This window comes from Mya arenaria, chromosome 13 (genome assembly GCF_026914265.1).
Source record: "Mya arenaria isolate MELC-2E11 chromosome 13, ASM2691426v1".
In the NCBI taxonomy this organism is placed as follows: Eukaryota; Metazoa; Mollusca; class Bivalvia; order Myida; family Myidae; genus Mya; species Mya arenaria.
In genome coordinates this window covers 46,857,329-46,884,008 of record NC_069134.1, presented here as the reverse complement: position 1 = coordinate 46,884,008, position 26,680 = coordinate 46,857,329, and the positions used below count along the sequence as shown (strand labels likewise).

General features: G+C 36.5%; 1 protein-coding gene across 1 annotated transcript in view; it reads left to right on the top strand.

The window, feature by feature from the left end:
- LOC128213369 (E3 SUMO-protein ligase ZNF451-like) overlaps positions 1-26,680 on the top strand; it is a 148,747-nt gene that overhangs the window by 12,764 nt on the left and 109,303 nt on the right. Inside the window, exons 3-4 of the mRNA XM_052919015.1 lie at positions 8,519-8,672; positions 19,017-19,143. Of these exons, the coding sequence (XP_052774975.1) occupies positions 8,592-8,672; positions 19,017-19,143 (208 nt within the window). The 5' untranslated portion in view covers positions 8,519-8,591. The remainder of the gene's footprint in view (positions 1-8,518; positions 8,673-19,016; positions 19,144-26,680) is intronic.

Here is a 26,680-nt window from a genome sequence, read left to right as displayed (position 1 = left end):
AGGCAGTTTATTGATTTATTGGATGGTGCACAGTTTGTTGTTTGTGTATAGATCTATGCTAAAAGTTCTTTCAGTGTGCAAGCAATTTAACATAGTTTTGTCAGTGTGCAGGCAATTGAACAAAGTCCTGTCACTGTTCAGGCAATTGAACAAAGTCCTGTCAGTGTGCAGGCAACTGAAAAAAGTCCTGTCAGTGTGCAGGTATCTGTACCAAGTGCTGTCAGTGTGCAGTCAATTATCAAGTCCTGTCAGTGTGGTGCGCAGGCAACTGAACAAAGTCCTGTCAGTGTGCAGGTGGGAATCAAATTCTATCAGTGTGCAGTCAATCATCAAGTCCTGTCGTGTGCAGGCAACTGAAAAAAGTCCTGTCAGTGTGCAGGTATCTGAACCAAGTGCTGTCAGTGTGCAGTCAATTATCAAGTCCTGTCAGTGTGGTGCGCAGGCAACTGAACAAAGTCCTGTCAGTGTGCAGGTGAGAATCAAATTCTGTCAGTGTGCAGTCAATCATCAAGTCCTGTCAGTGTGCAGGCAACTGAAAAAAGTCCTGTCAGTGTGCAGTCAGTCACCAAGTCCTGTCAGTGTGCAGGAAACTGTGACAAGTCCTGTCAGTGTGCAGGCAACTGTGACAAGTCCTATCAGTGATTATCAAGGCAACATGTTTGACCAGTATGTTTTTATGCCCCTGAGAGGTGGGTATATTAAAATCGCACTGTCCGTCCATCCATCTGTCTGTCCCTCTTGTCCGTGTGTCTGGCTCAATAACTCATTTCCATGCTGTAACTTTCTCTTGTATGGACAGATAATAATATAACTTGCCACATGTGTTCGACATACCAAGACGACGTGTCGTGTGCAAGACCCGTGTCCTTACCTCTAAAGTCAAGGTCACGCTTAGTGTTTATTCACAATGGAATGCTGCATATAAGAACTTAAGAGTATAAGTTATCATGTCCAGGCTGAAACTCTCTCTTGTATGGACATATTTTAAAATAACTTGCGACATGTGTTCAATATACCAAGACGACAGATCACATGCAAGACCCGTGTCCTTACCTCTAAGTTGAAGGTCACACTTAGTGTTTATTCACAATGGAATGCTGCATATAAGTACATGAAGTATAGGCTGTCGTGTCTGGGCTGTAACTTTCTCTTGTATGGACAGATTTTAAAATGACTTGCCACATGTATTCCACATACCAAGACGACATGTCGTGTGCAAGACCATGTCCCTACCTCTAAGGTGAAAAATACACTAAGTGTTAATTCACACTGGAAAGCTGAATATGAGGACATAAGAGTGTAGGCTGTCAAGTATGGGTGGTATTTTTTTATGTTCAGAGGCAATTTAAAATAACTTGCCATATGTATTTGACACGTAAAGGCAATATCAACTTTTCATGTACTTGTTCATAGGTCAATGTCACATTTGGGGGCATTCGTCACATACTGTGACAGCTCTTGTTCAATATTCTTTGAGAAACAAGCTATATTGAAAACAAAGGTTAAACTCTTTTACTCAGGTGAGCAATTTAGGGCCATCATGGCCCTCTTGTTTATATTATTGCATTTTGAAACGACCCTTAAATCGAAGCAATGAACAGCCTTTTAAGTTAATGAAAATGCATACATTAAATTATTTCTACTGTTTAATGGCACATCTTGAATTTAAGAGTCTAGTACAAGAAAGCGTCATTTAGATCAATCAGGTATTAAAATAAATTTTCAATATGGTATTGATGAAATAATTATAACAAAATGTTGTTTTAATGTTTTTATAGAATCAAACATTTCATGCTTAATATGAGGACATTTTTTAAGAAAGTACACATAAATAATGCAACGTGTCTTTATAACAAATATTCATCAATATGTGATTTCTTTTCACAGACCGATGATATTGCATTGCACCAGAAACTCCACTAGACTCTGTTGCCGTCTCGTTAATCGCATGCTGTGATTAGACTGGTGTTGTTTCCCGTGACATTTTTTGCAATATAATAGTTACAGTCAAATACTTTGATTCCTGTTTTGGTCTATGTTTTTCCTTTATACAATTATGTTCATTTGTTCTTTGTTGATATAGAGAATATTATTATCATAATTGATTATCGTCATGTTTGATTTTATCCCTATGTATTCCCAAAGTTCCTATGATGTAAATAAATTAATGAAATACAATCCATGATTTATACATTTTATAACCTTGATGTATGAATGAATTGTGAATCCGTATTTGGATTTGAGTCCTATAAGTATACATTTATATGGGAAATGAATGAGCATGTGTGTAAAATATCAGGATAGAGAATTGTTATCTTAATTCCATTCTGATTTATTTGTCAGATAAAAAAAACCATATTGTTTTGTAGTCGCTCTATGCACGTTTAAATAATAAAAGAAGAAAAAAAATGCATAATATAATGAAAACTACAGGGACAAGCCCATTTGTTGAACATTAAAAAATAAGCCCTATTTAGGGGTACAAGTAAAGGACCCAAACAACAATGAACTTAGAGACACAAACATATTTACACCACTTCTTCTAAGTTTTACTTTTTGTTTAATTACTGAATTTTACATGGAATGACACGTGCCTGGAAAACTGTAATTATGTGATTCTAGAGAGTGTTTATGTGGATTTCTTCAATTTACTCAGATTCAAGCACACACATGCATAAATTGATTGAAATAAAAAAAACATTTCGCAATGTTGCCTTACAAACATCTTTTGAAGCATTGTACTTTTGAAATATTTTGGAAAACCTTTTTCTACTACTGAAGTACAAAATTGCTGTTTTAGAAATATCAAATACTAGCAGTAGGGTATTTATGAGGAAAACAACAGACATTAATATCGAGTTACTACAAAAGTTAAAACTGCCATAGTGTATCTATGCACGCACACGTGGTATAATTTCAAGATTGATAATAACATCAAACGTCTCTGGCAATTTTGAAATACATATACATGAAATGTTTGTACTAGAACTATCAAGGAGCTTCGCAAAACCTGTGCTGTTTTGAAAAGCTGTGCTTTTTCAGTGAACAATTTCAAAGCTTCGCAAAAGCTGCGCTTTTTTCAGCCAATAGCGCATCGTTTTGCGAAGCTTTAAGCATTGTTTTGCGAAGCTTTTAGCACCGCTTTTGCGAAGCTTTAACGCAGCTTTTTTGGCCGGGGAGTGTATTAATGCATAATATTATCCTTTATGTACTTAACAAACTGTTAAAAGAAGCAATTCCTATCTACAAAACTTAACTATAATAGTGGTTTTATAAACATTAAAAAGTAGCCAATACCAAAGATGAAAATTACCACAATCTACTTATCACAGGATTACCATTGCGCTGTTTTGCATGTGCGTTTACCTACTGATGATGGTCTTTAATTAAATTACTTCAATACACGTCTACAGTTATTGCTACATTTGTTCAATATTCATCATATCTGTAGTGTATTAATGAGAGTTTTGTATTTTTCCGAAGTCTACCAGAGCGTAGTTATGCCGATATGTCATATTTATTTATAAGTGAATATTTTAGTTGTCGTTAATAACATAATAAAACCAATAAAATTTGTACTGTTTCGTAATTGATAAAAGAATTACCTAATTGCTAACGCATTTTAATCAGGAGATTTAAGTCTCTGCTTTTAGCAAAACATGTACAAGATTATAAAAATAAGCGGTAGTCCCACGCTGTACGATAGCGGTAATCAGAAGCCGAAAATTTGAGTACGGTTTAGACTGCTGCAGTAGTTCGCCAGTGTACAATAGAGGTAATTAATGGAGACACTCGAAATTAGGGTCTGCTTTAGGCGGCTATGGTAGCGGAAAGGATATTTTATGTATATTTAAAGTTATTTTTTCATATGCAAAACAATCTAGTGACCAGGGCTCTTGCGAGGGGGCGTCTTGGGCGAAGTGTTTGCCTAAAATTCCCAGACTTAGCCCATTTGTATCTTCAAAGCGACATTGACTTGGCCGACAGTTTTAGCACATTGTAAATCTGTCAATCAGCGAGTTTTTGTCCACTGTCCCATTAGTCAAAACATCGCAATTAGCCATTTATTATTTTGGTAATCTCCTAATCCGATAATTGAGCCGTGTCATCCAATTACAAAAACATCGCCAGTAGGCGGAGCTATTGAAAATTAATTTACTAATCAGAATGTACATTGAGAAGACACTGATCAAATGATATAAGTTTATTAAAATGCGATAGAAGAGGCGACATAATTATGAAAATCTTGTTAAGCATATATCAAGTTAAAAAATAATTGATATATGTATTGAACAAACAAAGCAAGACATAGTTGCTAAAAATTGAAGCAGATGGTCATAGCCATCTCGGGCCATTGGCATGGTGGCGCTAAGAAATTCAATTACATGACGTATTAACAAATATTTGATTGGTTTTAGTGAAATGTTCATGATAAAAAATTGTTTTGTAATCACAATTTTTTTTTGCTTTATGTAGAGTTTACTTACAGTATTTTTTTCCTATTTACGATGTCAAAAAATTTGGTGAGATCGCCATTTTGTCAGAACAATTTTCCGAGTTAATTTCTCAACCTCCCATTATGTATTGGTATTTTTTTTATCAAGGACAGTGATTTAAATGTCATTTGGTTCTTAAATGTCAGCATATTGAAAATTATTTAGCCAGAGACAAGTAAATAACAGCATAGCTGGCAAAGTTTTTGAATCAGGTGTTATGAAAAGTATCAATTCTCCCTAAAGTCTCCCCACTTCTCCCTAATTTGACTGAAGGGAGAAGTCACTTCTCCCAAAATTTTCAGCCTTAATAAGTGAGAGCCCTGGTGACTATAGAGTCAATTAGTTAGCATATGTATATATGAAAAAAAATGAATCTGGTACGAGTCTTAAGAATTCTGATTTCATTAGAAGATTCCTTAATATTAATAAGGTGCTAATTGAGGTGCAAAACAACTTTAATTTGATCAGATGGGCAGGTTTAAAATAATCAAGAAGTGTTAAGTTCTTTGTGTATTCCTGGTAAGTGGTGTCACCTGTTTAGTTTTCTTTGATAGTTTTGACATGACAATTTTATTTTTTTAAGTGACAATTTTATCAAACAGCTTTATCAAAAACATTATAATTCATTTCATTTGAACTATCAAGCTTATATGTTTTAAACAGTCATCTTATCAGGGTTACAGACATTGTGAAAACCTTCGGTCCGGCGGTCCTGACCAGTAAATTTGACTCGGTCCAACCTAATTTGTGATGGGATTGGTCTGTCTGACCAACAGTTTTCACAGCCAGATGTAAAAATAATGAAAATTTAATCTTTATCAATTATCAAACACCGCTTAAAAGTAAGAATAATTATGCCCCCCTTTGAAGAAGAGGGGTATTATAACAGTGTGTGAATCTAAATTTTAAGAACCAAAGCCAATGGGGCTATGACTTTGAATTTTTTCATAGCCAATGTCGGTAGACCAAAGCTTGTCCAAGTAATAATTTAACAATGCCTGGACGTATGGTCACCAAACTTGACATGAATGTTGGGCATGACCAGTAGATGACCCCTATAATCATTGGGTCAAAGGTCAAGGTCACAGTGACCTTTAATGGTAAAAGGTTGGCCGAGTGATAACTCAACATTGCCTGCACCTATTGCCCTCAAACTTGACTTGGAGGTTGGGCCTGACCAGTAGATGACCCCTATTGATTTTGGGGGTCATCAGGCCAAAGGTCAAGGTCACAGTGACCTTGAATGATAAAAGGTTGTCCGAGTGATAACTTGACAATGCCTGCACCCATGGCCCTCGAACTTGACATGGAGGCTGGGCCTGACCATTAGATGACCCCTATTGATTTGGTCTTTGGACCAAAGGTCAAGGTCACAGTGACCTTTTAATATAAAAGGTTGTCTAAGCGATAACTCAACAATGCCTGCACCCATGGCCCTCAAACTTGACTTACAGGTTGGGCCTGATCAGTAGATGACCTCTATTACTTTTGGGTGTCATCGGGTCAAAGGTCAAGGTCACAGTGACCTTGAAGGCAAAATTAACAATTCCTTGACCTATGGTCATCAAACTTGACATGAAGGTTGGCCCTGACTAGAAGATGACCCCTATTGATTTTTTGGGGTCATCTGGCCAAAGTTCAAGGTCACAGTGACCTTTAATGCGAAAAAGTAAATCATTTCTCCCAGTGATACCCTAACAATGCCTGGACCTATGATCATCAAACTTGACATGGAGCCTGGGTCTGACCAGTAGATGACCCCTTTTCATTCATTTGTCCAAATAATCATGACAACATGGCGCTTGGGGAGGGGGTGGGGGGATGCATTTATATTAATGATGTCAAATAACCATTTGATTACGAATCCGATGTTGTTTTCCGGTAGTGTATAGATGTCGGAATGCGTACCATACGAAATAAAACACCATGCAGCATTTGCCTAAAATAAATTACCAAATAATGTTTACTAATGTCTTCTACTGTGTATATATCACGCGATGTTTTGAAATGCTAAAATGATAAACTTCAAATTGTCATGAACATTGGAATGTTTTAAATGATGCAACATGTTATTGTTAGAAAATAACAGCGTTCGTACCAACATGTTGCATCATTCAGTATACATGCACTGAAAATAAACTTAATTAACTCACTACAGATTGGTTATTTTTAGCTCACCAAGGTGAGCTATTTTGTGATTGGTCTTTGTCCGTCATCCGTCCATCCGCTGTCAACAATTGCTAACATCTCCTCTTAAACCACCCGGCTAAATTCAACGAAACTTCACAGGAAGCTTCCTTGGGTGTCACACTACAAAAATACAACAAGGGGTCACAATTGATTAACAACAACAACAACAAAATGGCTGATTTCCTGTTTTGATTTAAAAACGTCTCCTCTGAAACTACCACTGCAAATTCAGTGAAACTTTTCAGGAAGCTTTCTAATGGGTGACCCTCTACAAAAATACAACAAGGGATCACGATTAATCAACAAAAAAACATGTCCTTTAAAACTTACAGTCCAAATTCAATTAAACTTTACCGGAAGCTTCCTTGGGTGACCCTCTTCAAAAATACAACAAGGGGTCACGATTGATTAACAACAACAACAACAATATGAATGACTTCCTGTTTTGCTTTAATAAACATCTCTGAAACTACCAGTCCAAATTCAATGAAACTTTACAGGAAGCTTCCTTGGGTGACCCTCTACAAAATTACAACAAGGGGTCATGATTGATTAACAACAACGGCAGCAACAACAAAATGGCTGACTTCCTGTTTTGCTTTAAATAAACATCATTTTAACCTTAAACCGATGCGGGCGTGCTATCTCAGTTATGGTGTGAAAACTGTGATATGACAGAGTTTGAAACAACATTTGATTAACAGGTGTGAAATAAGGATTCGGGATCGTTATTTTAATTTTGAAATAACAATATTTTAAAAATAGCGATTTTGCAGCATTTATGGAAATTTTAATTAAACAAAGAAAAAATTAAATCGGGATCGAAAAATAAATGCGAAATAGCGATTATTTCTGATAAACTGTGTTCAGATTAACGGTGTTTAAATGTACATGATAATAAGGTATAAATCTTGAAAGGACCCATGAGATCACAAATTGCAGGAGAAACTTGTCAAAATTAGGAATCTGCATGATTTTAATCAAATTCTGTGTCCTGGGATGCTGAGAACATGGCTTGCAGAGGATCACAGATCCGGACCAAGCATATTGTGCTGATGATCGTAAGGGTAGAGTTTTGTGCAGCATGCATACATTTGGAGTATGGCATTTTTTTAAAAAAATTTTATTAATTATAATGAGTGTAGTGAAAACAATTTTTCGGGATTGAACGCTTATTCTCATTCCATTGCGATGACTTTGGCTTAATTTACTTTCAAAGCAGCATTCATATGACATATACAGGATTGTGGGAGCATACATGTACGTGTCCTATGGACTCGATTCTAGTTTATTTGCAAACCTTTGTGTTTCAGGTTTGTGCCAAAATTTCAAAATCTTAATACTAGTAATATAAACCCTCAGATATGTCATCTGGTTAAAGAAATGTAATATTGTCCATTCGTCCGTCCCCATGGTCTTCAATCAATGACAAGCTAACATTTATGCCCAGTGCAGGTATGCTGGTTGGTCATTTCCAGTAGATGTACCCTATTGATTTTTATGTCAGTGGGTCAAAGGTCATGGTCATGGTCACCATGAGCTCAGCAGATGACCACGATTGATCCTGAGATTAGAATATAAAAGGTCTTGAGGCCTCAATGTTTTTTTTAGAACAGTTACTGTTGACTGCTATTACAGGGACCATAATTGTATCATCACAACAATATCTGACATTGAAAAATGAATACCCGGCTCCCACTGCCAAGCCAGCCTGTTCTTGGATCAGTCCCATGGCCTCGGTTCAACCCAAGACCCCCAGTGCTTGTATCAAACCCAAACCCATCACTACCTTGGTTTACCCAATGACCCCAAGTGCTTATTTCCAACTACAGACACCCACTGCAAGGATCATACCTAATACAAGTGATACAAGTGCAGAGATCAGATCCCAGACCTCCAGTATCAATGGCGTCGAGTTCAAGCCACCCTCTGCTGGAGTCGGTGGGTAGCAGGTTCCAGCAAAACAGGGCACAGCAGCAGGATCAAGTAAATATGATTATTTTTTAAATTCACATTGTGTATCAAATACAAAAATCACTGTCTGAATTGATGCATATTTTTTTCTGTCACAAACTTGGAGGGGAATGTAGTTCTCTTCGTTGTCTGTTTTTTATACAGAAATTAACCCCAAAAATATGCTCATAATGCCCTTCAGCCATTGAAGGATTGATGATGAAATTTGGTACAATAATAAAACATTCTGAAACATGCCATTTCAAGGTCGCAAAACATTACGTCCATGGTGTGAGCCTCTCATTTCTTGTACATCCCGTGTCTCCTGCACTTATTGGGAAATATTGAATTTGCTGCAGCAAATTACAGAGTTACTGCCCTTTGTTGTGAGACTTTTGTCCGGACATTAACTTGAAAACTAATGGATGGAATTTATTGAAACTTCATACAATAGCAAAGCACAAGTGAGGAAGTGCTGTGAACAAGAACCATAACTCTATTTTAGCCAATTACAGAGTTATTTTCGTCGTTATTTTCTTCTTGTCTGGAACATAACTTGAAAACTAATGGATGTACATGTAATTTATTAAAAAATCATACAATGGTAAAGCACAAGTGAGGAAGTGCTGTGAACAAGAACTATAACTCAAATTTATCCAATTGCAGAGTTATTGTCGTCGTTTGTTTCTTCTTGTCGTGAACATAACTTGAAAACTAATGGATGTACATGTAATTTATTAAAAATTCATACAATGGTAAAGCACAAGAGAGGAAGTGCTGTGAGCAAGAACTATAACTCTAATTTATCCAACTGCAGAGTTATTGTCGTTGTTTGTTTCTTATTGTCGTGAACATAACTTGAAAACTAATGTAATTTTATTCATACAATGGTAAGGCATACTGAGAGGAAGTGCAGTGAACAAGGAACATAACTCTATTTTTGCTGAATACAAAGAGTTTTTTCCCTTGGTTACTTTTCTTGCCTGGAGCAAGTTTGATAACTAGCAATACTACCTGTTCAGAGTCAGTTCAAAGTTATTGCTCTTGAATTGCTTGAAATACACAAACTTTATGTTTTGTTCTGGCTCCAAGACCTTTTGTCCAATAATTACCAATTTGTACAATATGTGTACGGGCAGAATGTCTCGGCCAAGTTTGATACCCAGCCATGTTGCCCCAGTCACTTCAGAGATGGCCCTTGAATTGCTTTAATTACATAAACTTAAGAAAATTGATTCAATATTGATAGTCTTATCTTTTGACAGTTTGCCACTTTAGTTTTCACATTCTTTCCTAACTGTAACACATAAAACCTTTCAAATGATACCAAAACAATATGGGGTCACCAGGCATCCCAAAATTCACATACTTGTACATCTGATACATGAGGCAATGATTAAGATCACAATATTAGGTTGACTCACACTACAACGAGTGACTTGTGTTTAAAATTCGCTAAAACACTGTGTCACAACTCTAGGTCCTTAGTTTATAAGCCCCATTATGTAGATCTTGGCCAGATTATTTGTTTGTCTGTACATGTTCTGAAGTCACTGGAAAGTATTCAAATGTGCAGAAGTGCTGTGATGGTAAGGCATGATTTCCCATGGAAAATTTCAGATATTTAAAAAGTTTTTAGGTCACCTGAGTGCTCTGTGTGAGCTTTTGTGATCTATAGAGTGATTGTCTGTCGTTCTTTGTCAACATTTTCCTTTGAACAAACAACATCTCCTCCTGAGACATTTGGGCAATTTCAACCAAACATTCCCACCAAACTTCACCTGAATGTTCCTTGGGTGGCCCTCTATCAGATTCCTTCAATGAAAGTGGTTCCATGCAGAACTCTGGTTGCCATGGCAACCGAATGGAAAAAACTTTGAAAATCTTTGCAGAAAACGCTGTTCATCACAGAAATGTTCCTAAATTATATATAATAGGTGACCCTGTATCAAATACCTTCGTCCCATGTTGATTCATAAATAAAGGGAAGCCAGAGGGTGCAGCTACTTTTCACTATGTGCCTATATATAGAAAACTTAAAAAATATTTTTCTCAGAAACAATTGACTTGGTTTCAAAATAATTTCACAGATTTATTCCTTTGGTGACCCTGTATCAAATTCCTTCACCCCTAATTGATTCTTAAAAAAAACATGGCTGCCAGGGGCCGGGCTACTTTTCTCTGTACGTCTATATGGAAAACTATGAAAATCTTTTCTTGCATACCGGACGTGTGTTTCCGGTCATGTGACCAGTGCTGGAAAACCCCATCTTACATACCCCATGTAAGATGAGTCACGCGCAACAACGCGCCACTTCTTATTTCTTTTATTGTATGGTTTATGAAAAATATATTATGCCATTTCAATAAAGCGCAATCAAATATATATGTTTGCAAGACTTTTAATTAAAATTGAAAATAAATAATCGTAAAAAAGCGCTATTTTTAGTTATTTAAAATAACTACGCTCTATGACGTCAGTAAACAACGTCGCACGCGCTTTTTGGTGTAATTGTACAAAAGTTCGTTTTCTACGTCATTTTTTCCACAAATTGATAAATTAAGATATGCAAGAAAAAAAATCAATCATGTGTTTCCAGTACGGATAGAAAATCCCACCCTCGGGCACGCTGCGTGGCCGGTAACTCGGCAAGCCTCGTTACCGGCTTACGCACGTGCCCTCGGGTCGGATTTTTCTATCCGTACCGGAAACACATGATAGATACTTATATTCTTCAGACTATAAGCCCGATTTCAAAATAACTTCAAAAACAATGTTTCTAAGGTGACCCACTGTCAAATTCCTTCACCCCATTTTGATTTTAAGTATTATAACTATCAATAACTTAATAACCCTTTGTCCAATCAGGTTAGCGATATAGGGCCATTTTGGGCCTCTTGTTTATTAAAATTGTCCACCTCACTTCTGGAAAAGGAATGGTATACCTGTTACCGTTGTGAATATTTTCCGCTTATACCCTGGGCTGGTATTCATAAAAAAAAATTCACTTTCTTAATTTAAGTATCTCATTGCTCATATGATCAAACTGAATAATTTCTGAAATACATTATTTTCATAAACCTTATTGAAAAAAACAACTTGTTTAATTATAAACACTTATATACATTCTTTCAATTTGACTATGAAAATTTTAAGAAATTGACTAAAGTTTGGAAGTAACTTACAATGCTTTATGAATATACTATCCCTGGAAACCTCCTGAAACTACTAAGTTGTGACTTTGAAGATGTTCTGATTTCTCTCTGGAAAGGCTGAAAAAGAATTTAATCTCCCACAGATTTTGGATTTTAAAAAGAAAAAAATTGTGAAGATTTTACAAGTTTTTGTCTTCAAATCGGACTTGAAATATTTAATCGGACATTTGTCAGGAGTTTTTCTTTTTTGAAAAAATGATCATAAAACAACAACAGCAACAACAACAAAATGGCCAACTTCCTGTTTTGCTTTAAAAAAACATCTCCTCTGAAACTACCACTCCAAATTCAATGAAATTTTACAGTAAGCTTCCTTGGGTGACCCTCTACATAATACAACAAGGGGTCATGATTGATCAACAACAACAACAACAAAATGGCCAACTTCCTGTTTTGCTTTAAAAAAACATCTCCTCTGAAACTATCACTCCAAATTCAATGAAACTTTACAGTTAGCTTCCTTGGGTGATCCTCTACAGAATACAACAAGGGGTCATGATTGATCAACAACAACAACAACAAAATGGCCAACTTCCTGTTTTGCTTTAAAAAACCCATCCCCTTTTAAAACTACCAGTCCAAATTCTATTAAATTTACAGGAAGCTTCCATGGGTAACCTTCTACAAAAATACAACAAGGGGTCATGATTGATCAACAGCAACAACAATCTGGCCAACTTCCTGTTTTGCTTTAAAACATCTCCTTTGAAACTACCAAGCCAAATTCACTGAAACTTTACAAGAAGCTTTATTGCATGACCCTCTACAACAAAAATCTCTGAAACTACCAAGCCAAATTCAATGAAACATTACAGGTAGCTTCATTGCATGACCCTTTACAAATATAAAACAAGGCATCCTCATTTGTAAAGATATGTTTAAACTGCAACATTTTTATTAATGCTTTATCACAGAGTCGTGGTCCTTTGCTTAGGTGAGCATTTTAGGGCCATCATGTTTGATCTTCACCAAACTTGCACATAAATTAAAGACCCATGAGGCCTTGGTTCCTTTCGAAAAATAAACAGGCAGAGTCCTTCATGCATGACTGGATTTAAAATTGGCAAAATTTCTGTTATGAATAGAGCTTCCATATTCACATTACATGTTATGTGTTACTATAAGTATCTATCATGAAAAATCCAAACCGAGGGCCATGCGAAAGCAGGTAACGAGGCTTGCCGAGTTACCTTCCACGCAGCGTGCGCGAGGGTCGGATTTTTCGATCTGGACCGGAAAAACATGATTGATATTTTTTCTTGCATATCTAAAATTATCAATTTGTGAAAAAGATGACGTTGAAAAGGAACTTTTGTACAATTACACCAAAAAGCACGTGCGACGTTTACTGACGTCATAGAGCGCAGTAACTAAAAATAGCGTTTTTTACGTTTATTTATTTTCAATTTTAATTAAAAGTCTTGCAAACATATATATTTGATTGCGCTTTATTGAAATGGCATAATTTATTTTTCATAAACCATACAATAAGTTAATTTATTTTGCTTATTTTCGCGAGATTGAATTTAATGTCTGTTGTTATGTTGCTAAGCAATCAGAACACTCTCAGCCTCTATCGGTCAAGTCAATGCGGACTGGTTCTCGATATTTGACACTGGTTTAAAGTGCACTTTTGAATTAAATTAAACCGGTCTATTAACGGGGAATCTTTCTTTGCTAGCGAAATCTCGTGCGGAGAGGACCAAAATTAAAAAGCTCTTGAATAAATAGGAAAATAAAGAAGTTTAGTACTTTAATATCTGACACTCGCGGCTTAATACGCCTGTTTCAACAATGCCGGGTAGAGGACGTCCTAAAGGGAGGAAAAGGTAGGTGGCGGAAGCAGCAGAAGTAAGGGAAGAGGAACAGCCACGTGCACGGCGGCTAAGGCAACTGCCTCATGTCAATTTGGAAGCACAACTCCCACAGGCGCCACAGATACCCTTGCCAGACGCGGAGCTGGGAAACAACAATGAGGGTAATGTAATTGACTCTCATGATATCATTACTAGGTCTCATATTTTGCCCCCTTTAACCACAGAAACTGTGGTTCCTACGGGTAATAGGCAAAGTCCTTCAGATACTGCGGCTGCCTGGGGGATTGGATTTTATATTGACGCTTTAAAGGATTCGATAATGCATTACGTATAATTTCATAAACATATTTTTTTGGGGGGGAAATTATTTAACAATTTTGTGGCGGGAAAAAAAAAGTGCAAGCCGAGATCGCGAGCTGGCTAGGCTGTCATCCATTTCAATTTAAAAATGCATACATATATAATTTATGATTTAGATGTATTTGGGCTTGTTGAGACCTTTTACCTTGGTCGAGCACCTCGGTGCTAGTTATCACTTGGTATGGGAATCAACAAGAGGGTTATACATGTGAAATTGGGAATTATAAACTAAAATCAATTAATTAGGATGAATATAGATATAAATATCGTTTATTATCCCGTTGCTGGAATAACAAGTTCTTAAGGAGTCTGTTGCATGTCTGTTGCTCAAGGCCGGGAACGTCCTAGTACTTGGCGTCCCGGTGGTTGCGTTGTTGCGTTGCGTTGCCATGAGATTGCGGAGATATATTGCGGATGTTGCATTGGCTGTTGGCAATTGTGGGTTGCATTGTTGCGTTGCGTTGCTAGGAGATTTAGGATATACTGCGGGTTTTGCAGTTGCTTTTGGTAAGGAGCATTTGCACGTAGACCGTAGTTGCTGGGTTGTCGCATTTTGCCTAACAGTCTATTCCAGCACGGGCATATCATAGGACACTATAGTATTTATAGAGTACACTTTGAATATACATTTAATACAACAGCTCAGCCTAGCCTCTCTCGGCTTGCGTGGTTCTTTTCCATTAGGACTTCCAGGCGTGTGTCACTATGACCTATCATGGAGTCCGTTCGTTTTCACGGCCATATTTTGCCAATCCTGTAATTTTTGTTTGTTAAGCTGTTGTACCAATTGCAGTTATTATATAGCAAGGCTATTATACGTTTATAATATTTATTATGCAGAAGTAAAACTTAGGAAATGTCAATGTTGTTTATTATTCAACGAACTGGTAAAATAAATGAAATAAGAAGTGGCGTGTTGTTGCGCGTGACTCATCTTACATGGGGTATGTAAGATGGGTTTTTCCAGCACTAGTCACATGACCGGAAACACACGTCCGGTATGCAAGAAAAGACTGTAATGGCAGGGTCCATTAACTAACATGCAAATGTTCCAAGTGAACTATCAGTATGTTGCATATTTTACAAACATGCTTTTTATTGAAATGGATCAAACAAGCCATGCCAGTTGAGCATAGGCTCTCATTGGCCTCTTGTTACATGTGTATTAACTTTTTAACCATGTTAATTAGCCAAAATTACCTTGATGTTATTGACATGGTTTTTAATGATTTAAGTTATAAAATTAATTTCCAATAATTCTGCATATAGTCCGGCAGATAGAAGCCAACATTCAACTAAACCGTGCAATCTCGTATATACAAAATGTGTTTGCTTTTTTGTGTAGGTTAGAACTTATTGTTAACAAATCTGAGTGATGCCACGTTGGCATGGTTGGGCAACTCGCTAAAACAAGATGGCCACAAACATGGCTGCCGACAAAGGAAAAAACACATACAATTCCTATATTTCTTTATTAAGATTTATGTTTATAAAAAAAATGATTACATTGCAGCAATAACAATCTCCTGTGTACATGTACTGGTTTAAGACGGCTTTGCTCATGAAAAAAACATCAAATTGTCTTTTTCTGATAAAAATCAGTTACCAAAGTAGTACAACAAAGTTATTTTAAGAAAGGAGAATCATATGAAGTGTTTCGTGTTATACAGATTTGGGATTGGTAAGATAACTACGTGCTACCAAAACTACAATTATAATAAATTTTCAAGTTTGAGCAGATAACTATGTCATGTAGGTAATGTACGTTACAATGTCTACTCAACTCATTCACATTATCTTATTTTGGGATTCATAATCATCGTGTTTAAGATGTAAAAATGTATCCAAACTAAAAAACTTTACTGCATAATTTCATAATTATAAATAAGCAACCCATGAAATGCATGGTTACAATGAATTGTAACATACGTTACCACGTCCACTTAATTTTAGTTCTTTTTGACGACTGATATGCATCGTTATGAAAATATAAAACCATAACATGACAAAATAACTGAAAAGAATAACGTTATAATTATATATTTGCAAATTTTATTTTTAGCAGAGGATCATGTAATACATGATTATGTAATAAAACATACGTTACCACGTCTACTTAATTCCAATTCTATTTACGATAAATTAACATTGTGGTAAACATATTGACCGATATCAAAGAGATAAAAACGGAAATTATGATGGACTGAATATACTCAATACTAATAACACCACAAAAAGAAACTAAAAAGATATATGAAAGAACTCTTTAGGCATTTTGATTTCAGTGTTTCATCAGTCTAGTTTAATAACATATAAGCAAGCTTATATATTGATTTCCTAATTGATTAATTCCTGTATGTTACAACACATATCTTTTCCACGACAATCACAGAACACATTGCATGACAGTCGAGAGCTATTACAACTGCATAGCACACTAAAGCACGGCATTTGGCTTTCACATGAACACCTTATCATTTATCACTTATACACTCATATTACATTATCGATGAATGATTTAGTTGTTGGGGGGAGTGACTGAAGCTTTGGTGCTTATGCTAGAGACTTTTCATCCTTTTTAGTCCATACAACAATTCTCACGTCTGACATTGAATTTATTCCGTCGAGCCCGTAACAAGCAGCAACAATTCCTTGAGGATGACGTCTAGAGTCGATGCTTTATTTCCAATAGACTCGAGTGTGTATTAATGAGATTTTAGAACCGTTATAACTGTATCCTTTCCGATTCCATAAAAACACGCCACCGTGTCACAACCTGATAATCACAACAGTCGTGTTGATGTCAATAACTGCACGGCCTTGTATTGGGGATTCCATTAATACTTTCAAAGACACAGACACTTGGTGTACTTAAAATGATAAAGGGCCAGCACAAACACCTAAGTGTCGTCAGATATTATGCATATACCACTTTTGGTGTCATTGGCAACCAGAACCATTTGTTGAACAAGGATATTATCCGCCTCTTTATGTGTTGATTGCATGTCTTCCCGTCTTATCGTTACACTCTCTGTAACTTAGAGGGGTACATCATCTTCCCTAGACAAATCGTCTAATATGAAAGAAAGCAGTTTCCTCTCAATATATCTTCTAAATTGGAAAATGTAACCCATGACCATTCCATTTGTGGGCCAACAAATTATATATAAAATTGCAGAGCCGTCAATTATACCTCTCTCTATCTGCTTTAATGATCGTCTTGCAGATGTTTCTACCTGTAAAATCTTCTTCAATTGTGGCTTTGATTTGGAAATTCTGAAATCACCTGAAGCAGTAAACAAAGAGGTGGGAACAGGCGACAATTAATATGATAACACATTTCTCAAGTCAATTTCCCGTGTCACGCTAGCAGACCAATCACTCTGATATATATCAACTCCATGTCAAATGATTTCAACTCGCCTATCTTAAGTGACTTCTTTGATGTGGCATGCGTTGTAACTGATCGCGAAATAGCTTCGTGGAATGATTTTGGCCATCCGTTTTCAAAGTCTTTTATTTGCTTCGTACCAATTGCAATGGCATCGTGTGCATTTACTACAGGTGGAGCAATCATTCTGGTTACAACATTTACCAGCTCTTGTGGATGAGCGATGGGCCGCAGTGGATGAGTGCATTCATTGATCTTGGTCTGGATAGAAATGAGGTCTTTTCTATCGGTTTATATTCTGCTTTTCATCTCTTCTTTATGATTGCCTCTGTTTTGTGGCCGTTCTCCATCACAGAGTAATTCGATGTTATGGTACATTTATGCCATTAAGAAAATACCAAAATAAAATATGAACGCGAAATGCACGGTTCATTCCGGGTACAAAATATCAGTTGGCGGCCATCTCGAATTCCACGGGTTGCCCACTGATAAGTGACATTATTCAGATTCTGTTATAGTACAGTCATGCCATTAAGAAAAAGCTAAAACTTTTTGTATAAACGCCAACGCACGGTTAACTCTGGGTACAAATTTTCCGTTGAATTCTTGAATCTTGAATTCCAAGAGTTGCCCACCGATGCCAAAGTGGCATCATTTAGTACAGTCATGCCATTAAGAAAATGAAAAAAACAACAGTATGTATAGATGCCAATGCACTGTTCACTCCGTGTACAAATTGTCCGATTGAATGATTGTGAATTCCAAGAGTTGTCCACCGATGCCAGCGTGGCATCATTTAGATTCTGTTATAGTACAATCATGCCATTAAGAAAATGCAAAAAAAAATGTGTTAAGACGCCAACGGCTTTTCACACCGCTTACAAATTGTCCGTTGGCGGCCATCTTGGGCGCCATCTTGAATTCCAAGAGTTGCCCACCTATGCCAGAGTGGCATCATTTAGATTCTGTTATAGTACAGTCATGCCATTAAGGAAATGTAAAAACATTGTGTATAGACGCCAACGCACTGTTCACTCCGGGTACAAATTGTCCGATGGCGGCCATCTTGGACGCCATCTTGAATTCCAAGAGTTGCCCACTGATGCCAGAGTGGCATCATTTAGATTCTATTATAGTACAGTCATGCCATTAAGAAAATGCAAAAACATTTTGTATATACGCCAATGCAAGGTTCACTCCGGGTTCTGCTGGACTAATAGTGATAGTTAGATGACATGAAGTAATGTTTTAATAATTAAGAATGGGCGTGGTGAGTGTACCAAACAAGTCCTTCTGAACCATTACAATATTACTTCAGATCATCTACCTGTCTTAGAATACTACCTCATTGGCTGACACATTATCAACACAAAATTTAAAGCAGGGATGCTTGGCAGTAAGCGAAACACCCACGAAAGTTGAAATTGAAATTCTTAATGATTGCCTAATTGCAATTTTAATGGCTGAAAATGTAGGTTCTGTTCTAAATACTGTATTTCAATAAAACTCTCTGTGGTAAAACTTAAATATTTGTACATTGTAATTGTTTCGAAATTTCTAGATACAACAATGATTATGGATGTAACATTTTAGGTGAATACTTTCATTGAAAAGAGATCTGCGGAGAAGGTCCATTCCCAGTTTATACAACAGAACACAGATACTCCACATAATCTGGGCAGGGCACAGTTTGTCGCCAACCACTTCGCCAAGAAACATGGTGAGCATTTATCAGCTTGTCTGGTTTTTAGCTCACTTGAGCATGAAGTGCGCAAGGTGAGCTATTGTGATCGCCCTGTGTCCGTTGTCAGTCATCAACAATTTGACTGTTAACACTCTAGTGGTCACAATTTGGGCACAATCTTAATGAAACTTGGTAAGAATGTTACCCTCAATAAAATCTTGGACGAGTTGGATATTGGGTCATCTAGGGTTAAAAACGAGGTCACCAGGTCAAATTTAAGGAAAAGCTTGTTAACACTATAGAGGTCACATTTATGACTGTATCTTCATGAAAGTTGGTCAGAATGTTAATATTATTAATCTTTAGGTCAAGTTCAAATCTGGGTCATGTGCGGTGAAAAACAAGGTCAGGTCAAATTTAAGGAAAAGCTTGTTAACAATCTTGAGGTCACATTTATGACTGTATCTTCATGAAAGTTGGTCAGAATGTTTATATTAGTAATCTCTACGTCAAGTTTAAATCTGGGTCATGTGCGGTCAAAAACTAGGTCATTTGGTCAAATCATAGGAAACGCTTGTAAGCACTCTAGAGGTCACATTTATGACTGTATGTTCATGAAACTTAGTCAGAATGTTTATATTGATTAGCTCTGGGTCATGTGCGGTCCAAAAACTAGGTCACCAGGTCAAATTTAAGGAAAAGCTTGTTAACACTCTAGAGGTCACATTTATAACTGTATCTTCTTGAAAGTTGGTCAGAATGTTTAAATTAATAATCTGATCATGTCAAGTTTGAATCCAGGTCATGTGTGGTCAAAAACTAGGTCATCAGGTCAAATCATAGGAAAAGCTTGTTAGCACTCTAGAGGTCACATTTATGACTGTATGTTCATAAAACTTAGTCAGAATGTTTATATTGATTAGCTGTAGGCCAATTTCAAATCTGGGTCATGTGCGGTCAAAAACTAGGTCACCAGGTCAAATAATAGGAAAAGAATGTTAACACTCTAGAGGCCACATTTATGACGATGTGTTCATGGAACTTGATCATAATGTTATTCCTGATGATCTTTATTGGATCAGGTGAGCGATACAGGTCCATCAGGGCCCTCTTGTTTTAGTAGAACAAAAGTTGAGGTATTCTTTATGACCTTGTTGTCTTGATCAACCCAATAGGTCAGTAGTAGTGTCCATGTAGGGAGAGGGAGATTGTGGGTTCAATCAGCAGCATTGTACCTATGACTATAGTGTATTTGAAATAAGAGCTAGTGTAATTCACCCAGAGTCTGTTGTATCTTACACTATCTCTTTTGCTATGCTGTCCCTTTAATGACAACCAAAGGTCCCCATTGGAAATAAGTGCAGTGAATCAGCAATTGTAAATCAAAAATGCTTGTGGATGTACACTGAATGGTTGTGTTGTTCTGGGGTAAATGAGGATATGTGTAAATCCATTTACACAACTTGTTTAAAGTTGAAATAGTTAACAATTTGCTGAAAAGGAAATGGTATAGCAGTTCCAAGTTTTTTAAGTGTGTTTCACAAATATCAAAAATAGCACAAAATTACTTGTATTGAAGTTGTGGGTGAATGCAAGGTATGCTTTAATGGCAATGTACATGGCAAAATGTGAGTAAATGAGGTGGCTAGTGTTGATATAAAATGTCCATTTAGTGAATGTTGTAAACAAGAAGTATTATTATGTTGTATGATTGTGAAATGGCTTATTTGGCAGATTAGTGAAAAGTTTGAAGCTGGAGTGTTAGTTTTCAATGTGGTAAAGGTGCTATATGAGCAAGAATGCACTGTCCAGCACATTTTCGTTACATCGCAAATAGCTTGGTGTCCAATATGTAAGAGTTATTCAAGCTGTCATCTTTGCATATATCTTCTATTCTATTAATGACATATGGCACATAAGCTTCAAGATAATGAAAGGACAATATAAAAACACCACATGGAAAGTAAATACAGCCATTTAAAAATTTCACTTTGTGATGTAAAAAGGCCAATATGACAGAAAGATGGCACCATCTGCTTCTATGTGTTGATGTCAAGTTTTTCTGTATTATCTTTACATTGCTGGCAGTTAGACGATCATATTCAACTTTAACCCTTACCGTGCGGGGTCCGAATATAATCGGACTTAGTAGTGTGTAACCCGATCCGTGCTAAGTCCGGATATTTTCGGACCGTAATAATTACCATACGAAGCTCACCAAATCCATTTCCACTTCCAATTTTAGAGCAAGTTACCATATCAGTGCATAAAATTCACATAGCTAAGTAAAATATCTTGCATGTGACTAAGTTTTAAGTACCGATAATGGTAAAGTGAGAGAGAAATCCATAATTATGTATCAGCTTTTTTTCATTTTCTCCTTACTCCGCCATTTGGAGTATGCGTTCAACGGGCCCCTATATATTTAGCTGATTATTTATCGTAAAAACGGATATTCCCTGGTTATATTTGGAATTTTTATTTCAAGAGTTTTATAAGATACATAGCGAATGTGCATGGACTCTCTCAAATGTTTTTCCATCTTGTATTTTCATATTTTCCTCAACTGCAACTTCCGCCATCAATGAAATGTCCTTCACACATGTGTTCGTAGTTTTAATTATTGTTTAAACACTATTATGAACGCAAATTTGTATTAATTTTCGTAATGACAATCACATGAGTCGAATTAAAAACAATGACGAGCATTTCCAAACCAGTGTATGGTTGTTAATCCAGAAATATCTCCGGTCGAAAAGAAGTCCTTCTGCAGGGTAAAAAATGTGAAACTAGGTCAGCGGTGTCAACATAAAATATTGTGGGAATATTAACTTTCGGTTTTATCGCTCACACTAAGTTGACTGTAAGTTGATATTTAGTGAAATTTTATTATAAAAAAATAAGCTTGCACTCTTTTTAAATATATATTTGTCTGGGAAATCGATCGAAGCTGCTGACACTGTTATATTTCATTAATAACTAACATTGTTTTGATGAATTACGGACACTACGGACCAGACATTACGGACCAGATTTAGGGACACTGCGGACCAGATTTAGGAACCTTACGGACCATGTTCGGAATCTTACGGAGCATGATTTAAACCTTTTTTTTTTTTTAAATTATTCACTCATTAGTTTTTAATTTGTTAATAAATACTTGAATATGAGTGCTCAGTATGACGTTATATCTTCCATATAACTGTGAAAAATCCCGTGAAGTTCGAATAGATCAATGGGTCAATATAAAATCTTGTGAAATTCCAAAAGGTGTTAAAGACCTATGTATTTATAACAATTATTTGAAAAATAATGAACAAAATTTGAAAGATTGGCAGTAAAATCAGTTAAAAGCAACAGAAGAAATATTTTCCAAAACAGTTTATTTCCCAAAATAAATCGAGCAGAAATATTTTCCAAAACAGTTTATTTCCCAAAATAAATCGAGCACATAGAAGAACATATCAGTGTTTGTTGCAATTCTTGCAAACTGATATTTAAAACTGGCAATTTCTGTTGCCTTTATTAGTGTTTATAAGTTATAAGTGTACCCGTAATTATCGGCGGTATATTACAAAAGAAACAAACATTATACTGACAACCTTTAATTGGCAATCATAAATGTGTGAAAACCCATTGTGACTGCGCACTTTCACTGAACCTTTCAATTAAAACAGATGAAACGGAAAACAAACAAATATGACGATCGAAAGTTTATTTCAGAAAGCAATCGATCACATATGAAAACATTAATATTCACATTAACAATTATAAGATAAACACATATTTCGTTCGTTATTATTCACATTATTATAATATTTTATTAAAAATACATTGATGTTTAACATTGGAATTTCATGGGATTTTTCAGTTACATTAAAGATAATTGTCATACTGAGCAATTATATTAAAGTATTTATTAACAAATTTAAGACCAATGAGTGAATAAATTAAAAAAAAAATGTTTAAAAACATTATAAATCATGGTCCGTAAGTTTTTGAAGATGGTCCGTAATGTCCCTAAATCTGGTCCGTAATGTCTGGTCCGTAATGTCCATGGTCCGTAGTGTCCGTGACCCGTTTTCATGACCTAAATTGGCGGGGGAAAAACAACAATCACGTGACAGTTAATGTTTATGTCGGCTGTTACATCTGTCAACGTGTATTTCTATTGATATCTTTATAACTAATTTATATTTTAAAGAAGTATTTCACACAAAGAAAGATATGACCTTCAATATTAAGCCATGGCCAAAAACTCACCTATGTTCATTCAAAAAAAATTAAAAAATGTACATTAATCGTTGCGTGTTTTACATATGCGCAAGTCATATGTCAATATTTTGGCATGATGGCAGGAGATCAACATGATTTTTTCGCCGAGTTAGAGGCTGATTCTGACTCGGGCAGCGATTTCGAAGGTTTTGAGCCAGAAGATATTGTTGCCCAGAAAATCCAGGTAAATTGAGTTTAAAAATTATTACATACATGATTCAATAATACATTTATCTGGAAGAAACAGTTACAATTTTTGTTTACAAATCTCCTGTCAATATTTACTTTGTAGTGTTTTATACATGTATATATACATATAGTTCTATGCAATTTAGTTTCCATTGCTTGTCGAAAATCGTTGGTATGCCCCCCCCCCCCCCCCCCCCCGATTTCGGCCATTACAACAGTGCATGTGATTTTGTTTATTCACCAGGGTAATGAACCCAATGAGGACCCTTTCGAGAACTGGTCCGAGGGGGATCAGGATGCCCAGCCAGAATTACCATTTGCTGGGACTCCGGGCCTGTCTGATGGACTTGGGGAGGGCCAAACCCCTCTACATTACTTCCAGACACTGCTCCCGGGGGAAACAATTGACACTATGGTGGAGGAAACGAACCGGTATGCGAATCAGCAGCTAGACCTCAGACAGGGACAACTAGGGACATTTTCCAGGTATCAATGTGGAGCAAAGTTACATATGAAAACAATTATCAGGAATACTGTGGACAATGGAATGATTACTTTCTATGATAATAAACAATTATCAGGTTTCAAACAGTATAAAACACCTCATAAATGTAAAGGTGAATTTACTCTGGTGTAAGGCAGAAATGGATGCAATTTCTGTAACTGAAAAATACATTGCATTGTATTAATTTCTTAAATCTAATCAGAATTTGTTATTCAGTTCATGTTTATTTATAAAAGCTACGAAACCTACTATCAAATGTATTAAATATTGCAGATTTCGAAAGTGGCATCCCACAAACAGAGGGGAGATGCTGAAGTTTCTAGCCATTGTGATAGCCATGGGCCTTGTACGACAGTCGAATGTTACTGACTACTGGTCTACCAGACCTGTCACCGCAACCCCGTTCTTTTCATCTACCATGTCACGCGATCGTTTTTTGTTGTTGATGTCTTTTTTCCATCTCAACAATAATGCTAGGTATATTGCCAGAGAAAGTCCTGGCCATGATCCGTTATTTAAGCTTGGCACTGTCTATTCTTCTATTCTTTATAAGTTTGCAACTACATACAAGCCCCACCAGTTTATTTCAGTAGACGAGGGTATGGTGCCATGGAGGGGTAACCTTGCTTTCAGTGTATATAGTCCAAACAAACCCATAAAGTACGGCTTAAAAGCTTACATGCTCTGTGACTCTGTGTCTGGCTATTGTTTGCGTTTCAACTTATACACTGGAAGGAGGGTTTCCCTACCATCTGAGCACGGAACAATATATGATCTTGTGATGGATCTGCTCCGTGGCAGGTTCGGGCAAGGTCATGTATTGTTCTGTGACAATTACTATTCCAGCCCTCGTCTATTTATGGACTTGTGGGAGCTTGGTGTGACTGCAGTTGGGACTTGCCGCAAAAACAGGAAAGGCCTCCCCCAGCAACTAAAACTCAAGCAGTTAGCAAACAAAGGTGACACATACATTATGAGTACTGGTCCACTATCTGGAATGAAATACAATGATTCCAATATTGTGTACATCTTAACCACTTCATACACATGTGAAAATGTCACCCACAAGCAGAAAATTAGACCAAAGTGTGTTGTTATGTATGACAAATTCATGGAAGGTGTTGATCGTTCAGATCAGATGGTTGCCAATTTTAGGCTTGATCTGAAGGTTCTGAAGTGGTGGAAGAAGGTGTTCTTCCACATTCTTGGGTTGACTGTGCTGAACTCATACATTAAATATAAAGGCAATGTCAGGAATCCAATGACTCACAAGCAGTTTAGGGAACGCCTTGTTGAGGAGCTTGTCGAGTTGGGGAATATTTGTAATACTATTCCTGCTCCGTTGCCTGGTAGACCAAAATCTCAACCGTTAGACAGGTTAACTGCTAGGAGCCACTTCCCAAGGAAACTTGCAGGAATCAACCCTTCAGCAAGGAGATGCATTGTCTGCAATCCTGCTGTTAGGGAGATTCATGCAAGTAGAGGGGAGAAAAGGAAACGTCCCGGCCATGAGACAGTGTATTTTTGCCCTCACTGTGACGTTTTTCTTTGTGTTGTGCCTTGTTTTGAAATATATCACACAAACCAAGATTATATTCTTGCATACAAACGCCATTTGTCGGACTCCAATTTACTTCAAGTACAGGAATACAGTGGAAATCATATGAAGGTAAAGACGTAGGCTATGTTACGAACCTGAGCCAATCCAATCTACTTGGAAATTTTACAAAGTTATTAAGCAAACACACTTCAGATTTATTAAAATCTATACTTATGTGTAATCTTAACTTATCTGACAAAGTTAGCTAAGAAATCCAGCACTTATTATATGAATTTTCAATGTCAGAAGATATAAGCAGCCATTATGTATCGATTCGGTGAACCTCGGACTCGGTCGTTGTGTATCGTTCATGAATAGGATTGTGGGTAATTCTGTGAGTATATAAGAGCGGCAAAAAGCTCCTTTGAACAGTGCTGCCCTAAAATTGAGTTGACATCATGGAATCATCTTCTGTTCAGGTGACCACATTGCAAGAATTCCAATTTGGTATTAGGTCAGCACTTCTCCATCTGCAGTACCAGTTCTGTGCCGAAAACCATTTTTTTTATTAGCCACTTACTTTGTACCAATCTCCTTAGAATACCATATTGGTTTAAATCTCCAAAGGCGAAACCAATTGCAACTGACTGACATTTTATTAAGTATAATAACCAAATCTGGTAACTCCCATACAAACAGTGTCTAAGTGTAATATCCACATCTGGTAACTTACAGTGTTTAAGTGTAGTAACCACATCTGGTAACTTACAGTGTTTAAGTGTAATAACCAAATCTGGTAACTTTCATACAAACAGTGTCCAAGTGTAATAACCATATCTGGTAACTTCCATATACCTGGTGTAAACTAAGTACCCATACCAAATCTGGTAACTGATTCCATACTAACAGTGTTTAAGTGCAATATAACCACATCTGGTAAATATCATACGTAAGCTGTCTAAGTGTAATAACCAAATCTGGTCACTTCCATACTAACAGTGTCTTAAGTGTAATAACCACATCTGGTAACCAAATCTGGTATAATTATACTTCATGAAGAGAAG